This window comes from Calidris pugnax, unplaced genomic scaffold (genome assembly GCF_001431845.1).
Source record: "Calidris pugnax isolate Ruff unplaced genomic scaffold, ASM143184v1 scaffold45, whole genome shotgun sequence".
In the NCBI taxonomy this organism is placed as follows: Eukaryota; Metazoa; Chordata; class Aves; order Charadriiformes; family Scolopacidae; genus Calidris; species Calidris pugnax.
In genome coordinates, this window is record NW_015090764.1 from 860,578 (window position 1) to 879,920 (window position 19,343).

General features: G+C 39.9%; 1 protein-coding gene across 1 annotated transcript in view; it reads right to left on the reverse strand.

Moving 5' to 3' along the window:
* The window catches only part of CA4 (carbonic anhydrase IV), a 24,449-nt gene continuing 5,106 nt past the window's right edge, over positions 1-19,343 (reverse strand). Inside the window, exons 2-10 of the mRNA XM_014952875.1 lie at positions 10,883-10,936; positions 10,536-10,706; positions 7,811-7,864; positions 7,464-7,634; positions 5,013-5,170; positions 4,216-4,308; positions 3,891-3,954; positions 2,779-2,942; positions 1-1,706 (exon numbers count right to left, since the gene is read on the reverse strand). Of these exons, the coding sequence (XP_014808361.1) occupies positions 1,518-1,706; positions 2,779-2,942; positions 3,891-3,954; positions 4,216-4,308; positions 5,013-5,170; positions 7,464-7,634; positions 7,811-7,864; positions 10,536-10,706; positions 10,883-10,936 (1,118 nt within the window). The 3' untranslated portion in view covers positions 1-1,517. The remainder of the gene's footprint in view (positions 1,707-2,778; positions 2,943-3,890; positions 3,955-4,215; positions 4,309-5,012; positions 5,171-7,463; positions 7,635-7,810; positions 7,865-10,535; positions 10,707-10,882; positions 10,937-19,343) is intronic.

The following is a 19,343-nucleotide window of genomic DNA, read 5'->3' on the forward strand; positions in this document are numbered from 1 at the left end:
TAGAGGTCACTTAAACTTTAATCTTTCATTTATGTTTGCTTCTCAAAAGTTTTTCAGTTAGCTAAAAATACAGTTAAAGTCTTAATCATTCCTCTAAACTTAAAAAGGTGAAATTGCTTTCTCATGTGGTTTTTATAAGCATATATTACTCATTGTTAAATATGAAAATAATTTTCACCCTGCTTTTTCTCCTTTGGTGAGCTGTGGTTAGTCTCACTGCTGATTTTCCTGAAAATGGCCACATAGCTGTAGCATAAAGTCATCTTTGCAAACATTACCCTAAATAAAAAGTACAAGTCTGCTAATATGAATCTTAATCTGGAAAATCTAAAATTCTAAAAGAAGCTGTAACATGTTATATGGCAATAGCCGTGGAAGACTTTTACGTCTGTCTTCAGAGAGAGAACTGGAATAGCATAAGGAAATCCCATTTCCCAATATATTGAGCTTTTCTGGAAGTAATTGATCTGAAGAAATTAGTTCAAATCACTAGGTTCTTGGAAAAAATACGAATCTTAACCATATGTGAGTATTTTACAGGAATGTCATTACACAAAAATAAAGGAGAGGGGGAATTCGTAGGGAAATGTTCAAGCTGAAATTTAAAAGCATCTAAAATGTGATACTGGAAAGAGCCATTTCTTGAACTTTCTCATTTTATTAGGCAAGTGAAAACTGTAAAGGATCATCAAAGTCTTATGCTTCAAATACAGCCCTCCAAAGAGAGGGAATTCTCACAGATGTGCTATGATGTATGTGATTGAGCTTCCCTTTTTCTTTTTAGCACATCATATTGGGCATGAGCATCCCAGAGAAGGACGCTGCACTAGGCTGAATAAATAGGCTTAATAGAAAAACTCAAAATCCAGAATCAGTACATGAAATGAAAGGAATCTAGTATCTTAATCTTAAAATTAACTTCAGATACTCTGAAGGAAGAAGGTTGGGGGGGAATTGTGGAGTACACATGAAATTTGTCACACGTCCTTCTCTACATAGGATGACCCAGATGTTGCTCAGTTGTGGGTGAACACTTTTTCTTTGCTCTGTCTTGTACCTTCATGTACTCCATGTATTACTGTCTTCCTGATTTGCAGTGCTGAATGTAAACATATTCCAAGCAAAACCCTTCATAGGCACTTAAGAACAGATTCCTCCTGTAGGTTCTCTGTACAGCTTGTAAAGTGTCCTTCCAGTGTTGTGTTAAAATTACAGGCTTGCAGATAATCCATCCTAATGGTTTTTTTAAGTGTTTTTTTAAACTTGAATTTTCATAGCTTTATCTTACAGTTCCTTTGAATTCTCGCAATTTAGTGCAGTGGGTTTCATTTTATATAAGTGCAGCAGCAGAAGTCCTTGGTTAGTGTCTGGAGGATGAAAGGGTTAAATTCTGTACTCGGATATGATTCAGGCGTTGGTAGTTAGAGACAATACGTGATACAAAAACCCAACCAAACAGCAACAAAAAGAAAAACCACCTCCAAAAAGCCCAGAACTTTGAATGAGGTGAGAAGTGTTCATTGGCAAAGAGAACTCAGGATGAACGTAAGCGTCAGGAGCAGCATTAAGACCTTAGCAGTAGGCAGGTGGGTGCTGGCACTGGACCAGTACACCTTGCGTTCATTCAGAAACTGGACAGGCCGGAAATTTTCAACCATGCGAGTCGAGTTCTGCCCCTCGAAGTGAACTTTTGAGAATTCAGAAATCTGCAGACATGGAAGAAAGAATAGATCGTTAAATTCTTTTTCCATGGAACACTGGAAATCGTGATGTTATAAATCTGCAGTGCCTTACTCTGTGGCATTGTTTTGAACTGTATGGATGCATTAAACGTCAGGAAATGACGTGATGGAGGCTTCTGCCAGAGGTCACTAGCAGATGATTTCTTTTACCCTTTGAAATCACGGGGACTTCCTTTCTGTGTGAGCCAAATGCTTTGTCCAGCTCAAGGGCCTGGTTGCACCAGTCCTCTTGACGCACACAGGCCTGTCCTTGTCCATCCCGTCACAATGACACAGAGTAAGAGGACCAGGATTTCTTTCCTCGCTTTAAATTTCTAACTGCTTCAGCAAGAACCTGGCATGGAGCGAGCAGATGCTCACCCTTGTGTGCTGTGGTGTTACTTGTGTGTGGCTGAGCATTACCCTGTGACTGAAGTCACGATGAGTACACTGCAGGTAAGGAATTAAAATACAGATGCTGGCTCTCGGCCAGGCTGTGCTGGCCAGTGAGTAATGTTGCTGAGAGTCCACTCCAGGACAGCAGAATTTTTCAATTGTGGACTCTGTCAGCTGAACAATCTGTATTTTAGAGGCAGTCGTGATTCAGTCTCCCGTTCCTCTCTGCAGGACTAAATTGGGGTGCTTAAACCTGATGCTGGTAGTCTAAAAGTTTGCATTTTTAAGCATTCTGTTTTGATATCCTAATAGTTATGACAACAGCAGAAAAGCAGTGCAATTTGGGGGTGAGCAGATGACTGCAGTGGAAGTGCTGCTGACGAAACACGGAGCTAGGTGTTTACCTGTGGGGTTTTTTTGGCTTTCTTTTCACACCGTCATTTCCCCTTCCTTCCCCTTTCCTGCCATTTTTTGAAAGGTGATTTAATACAGTCAAAAAACTGGCACGTGTTTAGACTGATGCCAAGCCAGTGTGTGTGTGTCACAGGAACAAAGCAGTGAAGCAGCTAAAAAGTCTGTGTTAAATGGTGTGAGTGAGCTGGCAGCTGAAGGGGCAAAATCACCATAACCAGGCCCTTCAGGTTATCCCTCTGTCACTTACCTGCAAAGAACTGAGTTCAATTGGCTTCTCGAATATCGTCCAGATGACACCCTCGTGGCAGTCGGGAGTGGTGAGGGACCCCTCATACCTGTAGTACTTCCCAAGTTCTTTCTCAGGTGGGAGAAGAGAACTCAGTGGCAGAGGCTCCATCTGTTCTGTTCGCCCTAGACAAGCCATGAGGAAATATAGTTTGTAATGAGCCTGGCTGCAGGTATTGGTCACGTTTGTCTTCAAATGTGGCTGCTGCTCGTGGCTGTGTCAAGGCTCATCCCCACGCGCGCTCCCCACGCCTGGGGCACTGCCCTGCACTGCTTGTGAGATCCCTGACTGCTGACTGCAGGAGCCACCCAGCACAAGTTACACACACCTCTCGTGTTAGCACTCTGCATGTTTTCCTTCTTGCTTTGCTTTCTCCTGCAGAAGCAGGAATACTCATTCTGCTTCTGGGACGTTTCTTTACTGCAAATATGGAGAACCAGATTTTCTCCCACTTGTGATGCTCTGAGTCAGTGACAAACTTTATATTTGACTTTGACTTTCAAGTACCGATCTTTACTGCAATTAGAAAATGACTGGACCATGAACTACCTGCGCTTGAAAGAAATATATAGAATCATGGAATTGTTTAGGTTGGAAAAGACCTTTAAGATCATCAAGTCCAACCGTTAACTTAACACTGCCAAGTCTACCACTAAGCCATGCCCCTAAACACCAAGTTGGGTGGGAGTGTTGATGTGCTTGAGGGTAGGAAGGATCTACAGAGGAATCTGGACAGACTGGATCAATGGGCCAGGGCCAATGGTGTGAGGTTCAACAAGGCCAAGTGCTGAATCCTGCACTTGGGTCACACCAACCCCATGCAGCTCTACAGGCATGGGGAAAGCTGCCCGGTGGAAAAGGACCTGAGGGTGTTGGTTGGCAGCCAGCTGAACATGAGCCAGCAGTGTGGCCAAGAAAGCCAACAACATCCTGGCCTGTATCAGCAATAGTGTGGCCAGCAGGACTGGGGCAGTGATCGTCCCCCTGTACTCAGCACTGGTGAGGCCCCACCTCGAGTACTGTGTTCAATTTTGGGCCCGTATGTTGCATTTTGACCAACACAAGTGTCTTACCTTTGTATTTAATATTCTCTAATTCATTTATTAGAGTTGCATAGTTTCTATTTTCTTCATCAACCTGAAATGCAAAGATTTTTATTCCAAATCACGCATTTCTCAACAACTGGTTGCTTTAATTGTGAATAAAACAGAGAAGAAGCACAAGGCTAGAAGATAACAGTGAGCAGCATATAGAAAAGAGCAAAGGAACTAAGTGCTGGCACTGAATGCCTGCAGAAGGCAGGGAGGCTTAGGTCTTAAACTACTGTAACATTAATGCAATCACTCTGCCAAACTGCTGGTAGATTTGAGATGGGCAACTAAAAATTTGGCTACCTACCTTTATAAAGAATGCTAACACAGCCACACCGTCTGAATATTTCTTCGCTTCTGTTATATCCGAAGCATCATCTCTTATGTGGACAACATGAAGCTGTAAAACACCAGTCAAGGCCAATTATTTGTCTGTTTTCCTCTACAGCTGGTGGCGGGGCTGGAGCTGCTTTGCTGCTCACAGGCTGGGGACACAGTGCTGGGGGCCCTTGTCCCAAGGCAGGAACTATGCAATACAGGGACTATCATTTGAAAATTCATTCATCAAAACCAGTATCATTTCCTACATCTCCCCAGAAGGTCAAGTGCTCTGTGGGCTGCTGCAGCCCTCCATTTTCAGCCTGTACAGTGGAACAGGCAGATTTTTATGGCACAGCTTGAAGAGGGAGTAGTTTCCTTCTACCAGTCCATGTGGATCGGCACTGGTGACTTGTCTTGCCTTGAAGAGAATGCTGGATTTTTTGGTTGCATAGGCCAATTCATGGTTGCGGTCCCAGAAGTGCATATATCATCTGAATAAGCAGTGTGAGAGTGTGATCAGACTGAATAGACTTTTAAATATTTCTCCTCCCCAAATGCTATAAAAGTCCAGATTTGTTGTCTCTCCTGTGCCTTTGCTGTCCCAATCTAGTGTGTTTTCCCCTGTCCTGTTAACCTCTGTTCTGATTAGCAAACAATGTGTCCTTGGATCTCTATTTCCACTGCTGGGGTTTCACAGGACTAGCTCATAGATTTTGTACAACAGTGTCTTAAAAAAACAGAGTTCTTGAATCAAAGCCACAACCCACAAACACTCTCACCTACCTCCATGGCTTGTTTTTCTCCATCTATGCTGTGCTCTGACCCAGGAAGGTAGTGCTGGGAATCTTCAGCTCCCCAATGCCAATGAAGTTCTATCGCCTTGTATTTTTTTTCCAGACCTCCACCTCCAATTTTAGGGGATGTGCCCAATGTTACTTTAACTGGGGGAAACAAGTAAGTATTTGAAAAGAAATAATCAGACCAGATTCAAATTCGTCCTAAACTTCTGGCTTGGTTTTTCATACCGATAAGTATTTGAAAAGAAATAATCAGACCATACGTTAGTGGTATTTGAGAGTCAAGATTTATGTTCTCAAGATTCAAATTAATCCTAAACTTCTGGCTTGGTTTTTCATACCGAGTGTTCCAGCAGTTCAACTCTGCAGAAGCTGAACTCTTACAAAATGCTAACTGACATTAATTTGAGATGAGAGGGAGAAATATCACTGTCCACTTCCCTCTAACATGCAACAGCATTTGGACATCCTGTGGCACAGCACTTGGAGCCTCTGTTCCCATTGCTACCTAGGATTTTCTCTGTGAACTTGATTGACTTGTGTAGAGCCTCACTTGCTGGGGAGCTGAGCAACCCATTACTTCAGTTGAATAAATAATAATAAATAAAAAAAATTTGATTATGCTTGTTTCCCTTTGTAAAGTGGAGGAAAAGGGCAGAGCACTACTTTGGATTGTTCCAGGGTAAGGGTTTTGTAGACTTTTATGGCATCCATTGGTATATCCCTTGGATGTCATCAGTTAACTGCATTTTAAAGAAAACATGGTAATAGACTGTCTTTCCTTGATTGCACTGAGGGGATTTGTAGGGATTTGTTCACTGCAGTTATAACCCCAGGAGCCAGAGCTACTTACACCTTTCAGAAGATACTATATTCCTTCTGTTTTCTATGAGCACCCTCTATCAAAGTATTCTTAAAAGTAAGCTTGATCACAGTCTATTTGGGTTTTAAGCAGTGTTTTTATTGTCTCCTATTGTCTGCACCGTAATGTTTGTTTTGGGAAGAGTGTAAAGATATTCAGTTTTAATTCAAAGTAATACTGCAACTTAAGCATAAGCATCCAACTCCTTACATCCGTTTAATGTGATGCTTGATCTGTTGCTAAGAGCAAAACAAATTTTTCTTAGGAAATATTTTCTAGTTATAAATCACCCTCACTTCCTATGCTTGAGACATTTGGGATATTTAAATCTACTTATAAAGACCTCTGCATTAAGCACAGTACTCTTCGTTCCATAGGAAAGGTTGTTTTGACCTGGATTGAAGCCCCAGAGATTTCATTTCTGTTCTGAATTCCCAATGAACTGGAAGCTTGCGAGAGTCATTTACTTACTTTGCTTTTTTACCAGTAAATGGATGAGTAACATATCTTTGTTGGATGTATTTATTTAGATTGTAGGACCTTTGATACACTGACCTTCACTACCTGCACACTGTTGAACATAATGATAGTCTAAGCTCACGTAGAGCTTCTAATTGCAGCTGTAATTTAAGCAATAAGTGTGTCAGTGATGTGCTCATCATAGCACAGGAATTAGCTGCCCTCAGAAGGAAGAAAGGTTAAAAACCCAGATTAAAATCCTAATCCTTTTGCATGGCTGGGAGAGATGAGAGTTCTGACCAATCCTTATGAATGTTAATTTTTGTGTAAAAGATTTCTAGGCACAGTGACTGCAATATGGAGATTCTAGACTGCACTTCTGTAATGGGAAAGTCATTAACCAGCATCATCATTGTATTGCTTTTAGTGAAGAAAATGGAGGAAGTGAAACAGTGCTAAATTACTATTCACTGATTCACTGTTTACTTATTTGCTGTTCACTGATTCACTGTTTACCGCATCAGTAAGTAGCAGATCAGCAAGTTCACATTAAATTGCTTCTGCGTGCAGAGAAAACAGGTTGAAATCTGAGATTTCAGCTCATCATTTAAAGAACTGGTAAGACACGTGTACTGCAAGCCTCTGCTTGTATGATTTTCCCAGGCTGTGTTCTTCAGCAGAATTATTTGTGCAGAAGCAAGAGTCAGAAAGGTCAAGCCTAGAAATGAAGCATTAAATTCTGCATTCAACAGAAGTTATATACCTCTGCCAAAACGTGTGTCTTAAACCCCTGGACTCACCTGCCTCCTAGGCCTAGAGGTTCCCTAGACATCCCGAGTTCTCTTTCTGCATATGCACAGAACCAATTTCTGCTGAGATGCACAAGGACCACGTCCAGGATTTAAAAACTAGATAATTCCCACAAAGTTCCCAGAAGACCTTGGTTCAGACAGTTTTGCTTTTGAAATATAGGGCTGCTATCTTATTTTTGCTTGTTTGCCTTTAATTAGCGGTAGTGACATCTGACACCTTGCCTAGGGCCTGGAAGAAGTGAATGGATGGTTCCAAGTGAAGGCACAAGTAACATAACAACAGTAAAAATTGGATAGTACTTGCCTGTATGTCCATTATTTGTTATGCTCCATTTTGAAGTTCCCTTCACATCGTAGCCTTCAAAATTCAGTGGCTTAAGGTTTTTGTCATAAACAGCTTTTTTGGAGACAATATTGATAGGTGACTGTTTGTTTCCTTTGCAGGTGGCATATGATGAATGCCATTGTCGAGGATCTGTTTGAGGATGGAGAAAATAATATTTTTCTGTAGACTGCAAATCCTTGATAAAGCCAACCCACCAAACAGTCAATGTTGGTTGTAGTTTTGCGTTACTTCTATAAAGAGGCCTTTTGCAAAACAGAAGAATCCAAACACTGATGTGATTGGAAAAATAAATTGTTTAGCAATACCTTTGCAGTGTGGCTGTTCAGACTTCTGTGACTGGTAACACCAAGGGACTCCAACTGAAAAAAAATAATCAGATAGCAAAAATTAGATTAATTAAAAGCTGTACAAATTGTCCCCCCAAAAAGCAGATGTGGAATGGATTTGCAACTTGTGATCCGTATATCCCTTGGATGTCATCAGTTAACTGCATTTTAAAGAAAACATGGTAATAGACTGTCTTTCCTTGATTGCACTGAGGGGATTTGTAGGGATTTCTTCACTGCCGTTATAACCCCAGGAGCCAGAGCTACTTACACCTTTCAGAAGACCCTATATTCCTTCTGTTTTGTCTATGAGAACACCCTCTATCAAAGTATTCTTAAAAGTAAGCTTGATCACAGTCTATTTGGGTTTTAAGCAGTGTTTTTATCTCCTATTGTCTGCATTGTAATGTTTGTTTTGGGAAGAGTTTAAAGATATTCAGTTTTAATTCAAAGTAATACAGGGTAATAGACTGTCTTTCCTTGATTGCACTGAGGGGATTTGTAGGGATTTCTTCACTGCCGTTATAACCCCAGGAGCCAGAGCTACTTACACCTTTCAGAAGACACTATATTCCTTCTGTTTTCTATGAGCACCCTCTATCAAAGTATTCTTAAAAGTAAGCTTGATCACAGTCTATTTGGGTTTTAAGCAGTGTTTTTATTGTCTCCTATTGTCTGCACCGTAATGTTTGTTTTGGGAAGAGTGTAAAGATATTCAGTTTTAATTCAAAGTAATACTGCAACTTAAGCATAAGCATCCAACTCCTTACATCCGTTTAATGTGATGCTTGATCTGTTGCTAAGAGCAAAACAAATTTTTCTTAGGAAATATTTTCTAGTTATAAATCCCTATATTCCTTCTGTTTTGTCTATGAGAACACCCTCTATCAAAGTATTCTTAAAAGTAAGTACTATATTCCTTCTGTTTTCTATGAGCACCCTCTATCAAAGTATTCTTAAAAGTAAGCTTGATCACAGTCTATATGGGTTTTAAGCAGTGTTTTTATTGTCTCCTATTGTCTGCATTGTAATGTTTGTTTTGGGAAGAGTTTAAAGATATTCAGTTTTAATTCAAAGTAATACTGCAACTTAAGCATAAGCATCCAAGTCCTTACATCTGTTTAATGTGAGGCTTGATCTGTTGCTAAAAGCAAAACAAACTTTTCTTAGGAAATATTTTCTAGTTATAAATAGCTTGATCACAGTCTATTTGGGTTTTAAGCAGTGTTTTTATCTCCTATTGTCTGCATTGTAATGTTTGTTTTGGGAAGAGTTTAAAGATATTCAGTTTTAATTCAAAGTAATACTGCAACTTAAGCATAAGCATCCAAGTCCTTACATCTGTTTAATGTGAGGCTTGATCTGTTGCTAAAAGCAAAACAAACTTTTCTTAGGAAATATTTTCTAGTTATAAATCACCCTCACTTCCTATGCTTGAGACAGTTGGGATATTTAAATCTACTTATAAAGACCTCTACATTAAGCACAGTACTCTTCGTTCCATAGGAAAGGTTGTTTTGACCTGGATTGAAGCCCCAGAGATTTCATTTCTGTTCTGAATTCCCAATGAACTGGAAGCTTGCGAGAGTCATTTACTTACTTTGCTTTTTTACCAGTAAATGGATGAGTAACATATCTTTGTTGGATGTATTTATTTAGATTGTAGGACCTTTGATACACTGACCTTCACTACCTGCACACTGTTGAACATAATGATAGTCTAAGCTCACGTAGAGCTTCTAATTGCAGCTGTAATTTAAGCAATAAGTGTGTCAGTGATGTGCTCATCATAGCACAGGAATTAGCTGCCCTCAGAAGGAAGAAAGGTTAAAAACCCAGATTAAAATCCTAATCCTTTTGCATGGCTGGGAGAGATGAGAGTTCTGACCAATCCTTATGAATGTTAATTTTTGTGTAAAAGATTTCTAGGCACAGTGACTGCAATATGGAGATTCTAGACTGCACTTCTGTAATGGGAAAGTCATTAACCAGCATCATCATTGTATTGCTTTTAGTGAAGAAAATGGAGGAAGTGAAACAGTGCTAAATTACTATTCACTGATTCACTGTTTACTTATTTGCTGTTCACTGATTCACTGTTTACCGCATCAGTAAGTAGCAGATCAGCAAGTTCACATTAAATTGCTTCTGCGTGCAGAGAAAACAGGTTGAAATCTGAGATTTCAGCTCATCATTTAAAGAACTGGTAAGACACGTGTACTGCAAGCCTCTGCTTGTATGATTTTCCCAGGCTGTGTTCTTCAGCAGAATTATTTGTGCAGAAGCAAGAGTCAGAAAGGTCAAGCCTAGAAATGAAGCATTAAATTCTGCATTCAACAGAAGTTATATACCTCTGCCAAAACGTGTGTCTTAAACCCCTGGACTCACCTGCCTCCTAGGCCTAGAGGTTCCCTAGACATCCCGAGTTCTCTTTCTGCATATGCACAGAACCAATTTCTGCTGAGATGCACAAGGACCACGTCCAGGATTTAAAAACTAGATAATTCCCACAAAGTTCCCAGAAGACCTTGGTTCAGACAGTTTTGCTTTTGAAATATAGGGCTGCTATCTTATTTTTGCTTGTTTGCCTTTAATTAGCGGTAGTGACATCTGACACCTTGCCTAGGGCCTGGAAGAAGTGAATGGATGGTTCCAAGTGAAGGCACAAGTAACATAACAACAGTAAAAATTTGATAGTACTTGCCTGTATGTCCATTATTTGTTATGCTCCATTTTGAAGTTCCCTTCACATCGTAGCCTTCAAAATTCAGTGGCTTAAGGTTTTTGTCATAAACAGCTTTTTTGGAGACAATATTGATAGGTGACTGTTTGTTTCCTTTGCAGGTGGCATATGATGAATGCCATTGTCGAGGATCTGTTTGAGGATGGAGAAAATAATATTTTTCTGTAGACTGCAAATCCTTGATAAAGCCAACCCACCAAACAGTCAATGTTGGTTGTAGTTTTGCGTTACTTCTATAAAGAGGCCTTTTGCAAAACAGAAGAATCCAAACACTGATGTGATTGGAAAAATAAATTGTTTAGCAATACCTTTGCAGTGTGGCTGTTCAGACTTCTGTGACTGGTAACACCAAGGGACTCCAACTGAAAAAAAATAATCAGATAGCAAAAATTAGATTAATTAAAAGCTGTACAAATTGTCCCCCCAAAAAGCAGATGTGGAATGGATTTGCAACTTGTGATCCTCAGATCACTGGGCACACAGTTTTGACAAGTTCTTCATTTTTTCTGCCTGATTTTATTAGAGTAAGATGTTTAATATCTTAAAAATATAAACAACAGAGGCTGCTCAGAAGTGAGTGCTTTGGCTTCCTCCTGATCTTGAATGAATCACCTGCTAATATCCTTTCCAAAAGGTGTGCCAGCATGAAATAGTAGAACTCTGGATGGGATGGAGTTCTAAATAATCTGTTTTCGAAACTTTGGCTCCAGCAAATACTTTAGGCAAAAGCTCCACATCTGAATATATGTAGGGTTTAAATAAACTTCCTTATATCAGTTTGTACTCGCCATCCTTTCATATACTTGTAAATTTATTTATGCAAGATGCCGTATCTTCCCCTGTTCCAGGAACTATTTTAAAGATAACTTGGTGCAATGAGGGATTTTAAGAAATGAATTTTTCTTTCCCCAAAGAAATGAAGACTCCTCATTCTAACTCAGCTGTGATCCCACACCGATGGTTGAAAATTTTTTCAATAGAACACCTTAATCTTGCTTTTTCATTGCCAGAAACATGAAGTTCAGAAGAAGAGAGCTGATTTAACTTTGTATGTGTTGATTTAGTCAGAAAAGTAAGATTTAGTTTGCTGCAGCAGGCTTCAATGGTTGTTTATAACAGAAGTAAAGTTTAAATGGACTTTAACAGGAATAATTCTCTTTGGCTATTTAACTTTGATCAATAACAATTCAAAACCTCTTATAATAATGATTAATACTATAGTTTCTGTTTGCCTCTGTTTAGTAAATTATAGACATTTTAATTAATGGCTAATCAATTTTTAGGGATTATTATGGAGTAGTCCTGTCATTAGATTGCTAATTACCATAATTTGTGCCCTTGTATAACACATCTGCTGGAAGGCTGATAACTGCTTATAACACCTTTATATCAGTAGCATAGCAATATCACCCATCTATTAAGTATTTAGAAGAAGTTATAAATAGAACCTTGATATAAAATGTGGCTGGCTGTAATAACAGATGGCGACTGGGATGAGCTTGTGGCAATTAATATAATCTTGAAAAAATGATACCGTTTTAGTTCATCTCTCTTGAAAATTAAATTTATGCTGAAAACTATAAATAACGTTGACTCACTTTCTAGCTTAGAAAATGTTTAGTAATATTGAGAAGAAAAGTAAACAATGTTGCTACGTTCATATTGTAAGAACTGTAGTGATTTCTACACTGTTGTTCTGTTGTGTAATTATAAAGAATTTGGTTTTGACAAGGCTGGGGGGTTTTTGACACTCTTCTAAACATACAAAAAACTTAGCTTGAGGACCTGCCATTTCTAAAATTGATTGTTGCATTTTTTTCAGGCCTGTGTACACAAGACAGCAGCCAGACCCCCAGCAGCACTGAGCTATTTCCCATCTCCCCTGGGAAACAGCAGAACCACAAGTTCCAAGCACAGAATGTCACCAAGTGCCTAAATCGATATTTTAATCAATAAATGCCCAGCAAATACTAGGTAAGCCAATCTTCTCAATGCTTGATTATATTTCATATGTGTTAGTGTTGGCACAGATGAATGACTGCAGACATATTTTTGGCAACTGCTGGAGCCCAGTGGTCGGTATATGCTTTAATAATGGCTGCACTGGCACCCCGTGATTGGGAGTTCATTAACTTTCCTAGTTAAGTGTGCATGAACCTTCAGGAGAAAAAATGCTGCACTGCAGGAATAACCTGGATGCAAATATTAAAAGGTGGTAGCATCTGTATGGCATGAGAGGATAGTTCCCTGCCTAGCTTTGGTCTCAAACTCTTTGGGATGTGAGTTGAACCAGAGAGGAAAGCTGTCAGGTGAGAAATCAAGGTCGGTTGAGCTATTCTGGTCTGTTTACTGTAAATCCTTGGAACAAGATCTACTGTTCTGGGTTTGTATAGTGCCTTGCACAATGGGAATGCGATTATAACTTAGACATCAAAGCATTAGCTGTAATGCAAATCAAATTTTATGGTTGATATGATTCACAATTAGGAGTAAGTGCAGCAAGTTCATTGTTCGTGGGGTGCGAGGTTGTGGAGCTTTTAGACCATGACCATAGAACCATGAAAGTCAAAGACGACCACAGGAAACACTGAGGGAAGGTAAATATCACCAAATTATAGTGTCAGTGGTCCTAAGGTAGTGTCTCTGTACCAGAGGAGTAAAATGGAAGTGGGTTATGGGGCCTTTCATTGCTGAGTCTGAATCCAACCCTTCTCAAACAAAGCAGCTGCTTTTTACCAGCTGAGAGGTGTTTGGCAGGTTCTCTCAAATAAGCTTTTGGGTTTCAATCACATCACAGTAGATTGACATATGCTAACATCCTTTCAGCCTGCACATCAAGGTGACAGGGAGAAAAAGCTTAAAAAATAATAATAAAAAAATAATCTAGCCCTCAGGAGGCTACTGCTGCCTTACATCTTGCACTCCTGTGTATTCTTCCCTTTTTCTGTCGAACACAACATACACCATATAATCAGCATCTAATTTTTGCAAGCTTTCTGCAGAATTCCTAAAGTCTACAAATTAACAAAGGATTACTGTTTTTCCTTCAAGTAGTTATCACAGTTGTGGTTTAGAAAGTTGGATGGTGTCAGTGAAGTAAAACAGGATATAAATTCAGCAATTCATAAGAAGGTCCTTAAAGCTGTTAAACCTTAAACAATGAGCTAATTAAACATTGCAGAATGACTGAGCAAACAATGAATTAATGCTTATTGTGAATTAGTTTTTTGTTTTTTTTTGGCTGGCAGTAATGTAAGATTAGAGAACGGGATCTTTTGTGTAGATACTGCTCAGGAGGAACTAAACTCTCATACCCTGTGTCACTTTCAAAGAAAATTTGCATCTTTGTTTCATTTGAGCCAGGTGTGATACCTCCCTACGTATAGGAACCTTCATTTACAATGGTCCTTTTTTCCCCCTGGGCTTAATGGCTTTATTTCTGAAGCAAGAAGGAAAGATACTTGTCACATCCAGTCAGTTGTCTGTGGTCTTGGGTATGATTATGCCCTAAGGTATGTTGTCTAGTCTAGTTTTAATTGTCTGAGCGGCTCCTGCCACTTCCCTTAGGAGACTTTTCCACAGTTTATTAGCCTTCACTGTCAGGAAATGTTTCCTGTTTAATAACTTACATTTTCCACTTGCTTATCTGCATCCCATCACTCCTAGAAATACCACTGAACCACCCTAAACAATTCTTTTCCCTCCCTGGTGTTTACAGCATTCAAATAGTTCCTTCATAATCTGTAATTCCTGTTCTAGCTTCATCCATTCTTTGTCCCATCTCTTGACAACGTGCCCTTCACCTTTCCACCATTTCCATTTCAGAGTCTTTCACCTCTTTCTCTGACCCCCTGTTCCTACGGGAGCTCAGTACATGTCAGATCCCCTCCTGCAGCCCTCTCACCTGACTGCTTTTTCGATCAAACCTCAGCTCCCCCATTCCCTTTCCTGTTGTTTATTTTATTACCCAGAAAAATATGGCAGAACATGGGGGGCTTGGGGGGTTTTTGGTGTCTTGGTCTTTTTTGGGGTTTTTTGTAGTTGAGGCACTGAAACCATTGCTGAGATCCGAGCTGCCCTGGGGGGTTTCACAGCTTACTCCCTTACCTTGCTGGTACCTGTGACTTAAGCCATGAGTGTCCACCCTTTGCTCAGGAGAGTATTAGATACTAGGCAGGATTTCCAAAAGTTCATTAACTTTCCTAGTTAAGTGTGCATGAACCTTCAGGAGAAAAAATGCTGCACTGCAGGAATAACCTGGATGCAAATATTAAAAGGTGGTAGCATCTGTATGGCATGAGAGGATAGTTCCCTGCCTAGCTTTAGTTAACTTTCCTAGTTAATATTAAAAGGTGGTAGCATCTATATGGCATGAGAGGATAGTTCCCTGCCTAGCTTTGGTCTCAAACTCTTTGGGATGTGAGTTGAACCAGAGAGGAAAGCTGTCAGGTGAGAAATCAAGGTCGGTTGAGCTATTCTGGTCTGTTTACTGTAAATCCTTGGAACAAGATCTACTGTTCTGGGTTTGTATAGTGCCTTGCACAATGGGAATGCGATTATAACTTAGACATCAAAGCATTAGCTGTAATGCAAATCAAATTTTATGGTTGATATGATTCACAATTAGGAGTAAGTGCAGCAAGTTCATTGTTCATGGGGTGCGAGGTTGTGGAGCTTTTAGACCATGACCATAGAACCATGAAAGTCAAAGATGACCACAGGAAACACTGAGGGAAGGTAAATATCACCAAATTATAGTGTCAGTGGTCCTGAGGTAGTGTCTCTGTACCAGAGGAGTAAAATGGAAGTGGGTTATGGGGCCTTTCATTGCTGAGTCTGAGTCCAACCCTTCTCAAACAAAGCAGCTACTTTTTACCAGCTGAGAGGTCTTTGGCAGGTTCTCTCAAATAAGCTTTTGGGTTTCAATCACATCACAGTAGATTGACATATGCTAACATCCTTTCAGCCTGCACATCAAGGTGACAGGGAGAAAAAGCTTAAAAAATAATAATAAAAAAATAATCTAGCCCTCAGGAGGCTACTGCTGCCTTACATCTTGCACTCCTGTGTATTCTTCCCTTTTTCTGTCGAACACAACATACACCACATAATCAGCATCTAATTTTTGCAAGCTTTCTGCAGAATTCCTAAAGTCTACAAATTAACAAAGGATTACTGTTTTTCCTTCAAGTAGTTATCACAGTTGTGGTTTAGAAAGTTGGATGGTGTCAGTGAAGTAAAACAGGATATAAATTCAGCAATTCATAAGAAGGTCCTTAAAGCTGTTAAACCTTAAACAATGAGCTAATTAAACATTGCAGAATGACTGAGCAAACAATGAATTAATGCTTATTGTGAATTAGTTTTTTGTTTTTTTTTGGCTGGCAGTAATGTAAGATTAGAGAACGGGATCTTTTGTGTAGATACTGCTCAGGAGGAACTAAACTCTCATACCCTGTGTCACTTTCAAAGAAAATTTGCATCTTTGTTTCATTTGAGCCAGGTGTGATACCTCCCTACGTATAGGAACCTTCATTTACAATGGTCCTTTTTTCCCCCTGGGCTTAATGGCTTTATTTCTGAAGCAAGAAGGAAAGATACTTGTCACATCCAGTCAGTTGTCTGTGGTCTTGGGTATGATTATGCCCTAAGGTATGTTGTCTAGTCTAGTTTTAATTGTCTGAGCGGCTCCTGCCACTTCCCTTAGGAGACTTTTCCACAGTTTATTAGCCTTCACTGTCAGGAAATGTTTCCTGTTTAATAACTTACATTTTCCACTTGCTTATCTGCATCCCATCACTCCTAGAAATACCACTGAACCACCCTAAACAATTCTTTTCCCTCCCTGGTGTTTACAGCATTCAAATAGTTCCTTCATAATCTGTAATTCCTGTTCTAGCTTCATCCATTCTTTGTCCCATCTCTTGACAACGTGCCCTTCACCTTTCCACCATTTCCATTTCAGAGTCTTTCACCTCTTTCTCTGACCCCCTGTTCCTACGGGAGCTCAGTACATGTCAGATCCCCTCCTGCAGCCCTCTCACCTGACTGCTCTTTCGATCAAACCTCAGCTCCCCCATTCCCTTTCCTGTTGTTTATTTTATTACCCAGAAAAATATGGCAGAACATGGGGGGCTTGGGGGGTTTTTGGTGTCTTGGTCTTTTTTGGGGTTTTTTGTAGTTGAGGCACTGAAACCATTGCTGAGATCCGAGCTGCCCTGGGGGGTTTCACAGCTTACTCCCTTACCTTGCTGGTACCTGTGACTTAAGCCATGAGTGTCCACCCTTTGCTCAGGAGAGTATTAGATACTAGGCAGGATTTCCAAAACCTCCTTGCCTAATTGGCGTTAAATAGAGACATTTATGTTGTTGTCACCATAGGAAGTAATGTAATTCAGTATACGGATACACCTGGACTTAAAATTGCTATATTATCAGCTATATCTGACTCTTACATTGTATTATGGAATCTTGATTTAAGTGGTGATGCACCATATCATAGGTACCACCTTGACTTTACCGGGTTTTAATTTAGAGTGGGGCTGAACTGGGCTGAAGGCCTCCTCTTCCTTCACAAAGTTCAAGACAGTTAAATTTAGGGAGTCTCTCTTGGCAAGTAAGCAGTCCCACTTATCTCTGTTTCTTCCTTGTCAAATTTACAACTGATTTCCTGACCAAAGCTGTTTCTTGGCACCAGAATAGCTGGAAAACAATACAATTACGTATTGTTTTCATTTTATTGTAAATGTTTTCAATTGTTTTAGCTATCAAGCCTAGCTTGGAAACTTGAGGAAAAAATTCCTTCAGTTGAGAACTCCCTCTTCTGTTCACTTACGCAGCTGGATGGAGGACAGTGCTTCTGGCTGGAAGCCAGGAGGTTAGCAGTTTGCTATTGTGTGATCTAGGAAAAGACCCTTAAGCTCTTTGGACCACGGTCAGATTGCCTGAATTCCATAAAAGTTCCTAAATCTACTTTGTCCTACTTGTTCCCCGCTTGCTGCCCTACTTGGACCTGCTGAGCTGCTGCTTGGAAACCTGCATCTCCTCTGACTCAGTGCCACAAGACAGGTGGTGTTCAGGCTAGCCCGAAATTGCCCCTTTAATTTGACAAGCCACACAAAAGAGTTACTAAAACAGGTTTTTTTTCCTACTGGATAAAGTGGTTGGAAATGTATTAATTTTATATGTCAATAGTTAGCTATTTTTATTAACTATATTTAATCTCCTGAAGCGTGGATGACCTTTATGACACTAACAGCCTGAAGTACTGGGACAGTAAGAATACCCTCTGTCGCTTTTTAGTTAAAATCCCTTCTCTCTCTTTCACTGACTGACTCCTTTGTTTGTCCCCTTAGATCTCGTCAGCCTCTTTCAGCTGTGTCCTCACTGGCAATTCGTTGTTCTTTGAGACACAGCTGATAGTGCTCCCACTGCACCCCTGCTTTTCAGAAAGCCCAGGCTGCCCTGAATGTCACAGTTCTTGTTACTGCTCTATTGTCCACAGGTTTCAAATCCATCCCTAAAATCTGTTGTAAGTGCTGGCTCTGGCGCAGAGCGACGACCGGCCTTCTCTATGAAAATGGCAAAAGCTACTTTTGCATGTGGTATATTTTTAGCTTTGCTTTGAGTTGGGCTCGTTCTATTTTTAGCTTGCTTTGTGAAACTTGTTATCTTTAGTACAAAAGACAAAGCAACTTAAAAGCAAGTGGAATCTAAGGCTGTCTTTCTAATTAATGAGCTTGCTGAACACAAACAGAACATATATACATAAGTCTATTTATATATTCTTAAGTATCACACATCCTCAGGAAGTCCTGATCAACTGCTTTGACAGGCAAAATCTGTTCCAACTGTATTTCTAGATTGCTGTATCTCTAGTCATGTAAAAACAAGTGTTTGTGATCATTCCTATCTCTTCTATTCACTCTTCCCTGGAAATTTTATTTTTCGTAAGGATATACATCTGTATGTACGTATATTCCGAGCCATTATGGGGAGTTAGCCTTGCAAATAAGCTTAGTTTTAGTAGTAAAGCATTATAAAGAACCATATCTGATTTGAGCACAGTGTTTATAATTTGCACACATATACATAAATCACATGCTTAATGAGATCTTTGACTGTAACACATATAAACTAAAGGAAAAATTCAAAGAGATTGGAGGATTCTAGATATGCCCTATAAACACTTGCAAACTACTTCCTTTGTGTCAGAGAGTGAGGAGAATGTTTTTGGCTGAGCCCTGTGGTGCTGTCGTGGCCTCTGTCATATATGTGTGTCCTCATAAATTTGCTGTATCCAAGAAGGAAGCTGGCCTTTAACAAAAAATGAGTATCCAGGGCTAAGGTGATTTGCTTCTGTGGGGCATTTTGCTTTGCTTTGTTTACAACAAAGACAGTGCCAAATGCAATTCTGAAATCCTTTTTTTAGTATTTTTAAAATTTCATTCAAACAAATGACTTCGTGGCTTTACTGTCTCTTTGCAGTCTTGTGCTGGGTTTGTGATGACTGATCCTATGGCTAGAAATGGGACTGAAAATCTAATAACAGGCCATTGGATACATTCTGCAGCATCATAAAGCCTCTCCTGCAGTGCCACAAGCAGGAAAAAAAGCCTGTCTGGATGGAGACAAACACCTGGCTGAGGAAATGGACCTTGCAGCATGTCTTGAAGGTTTGTGTATTTGGACAGCTAAAAGAAAGGGGGTTCCCAGCAGCACCTGTCTCTGAAACTGCTTTTCTGCTCCCAGTCTTCAAAATCTAAACAT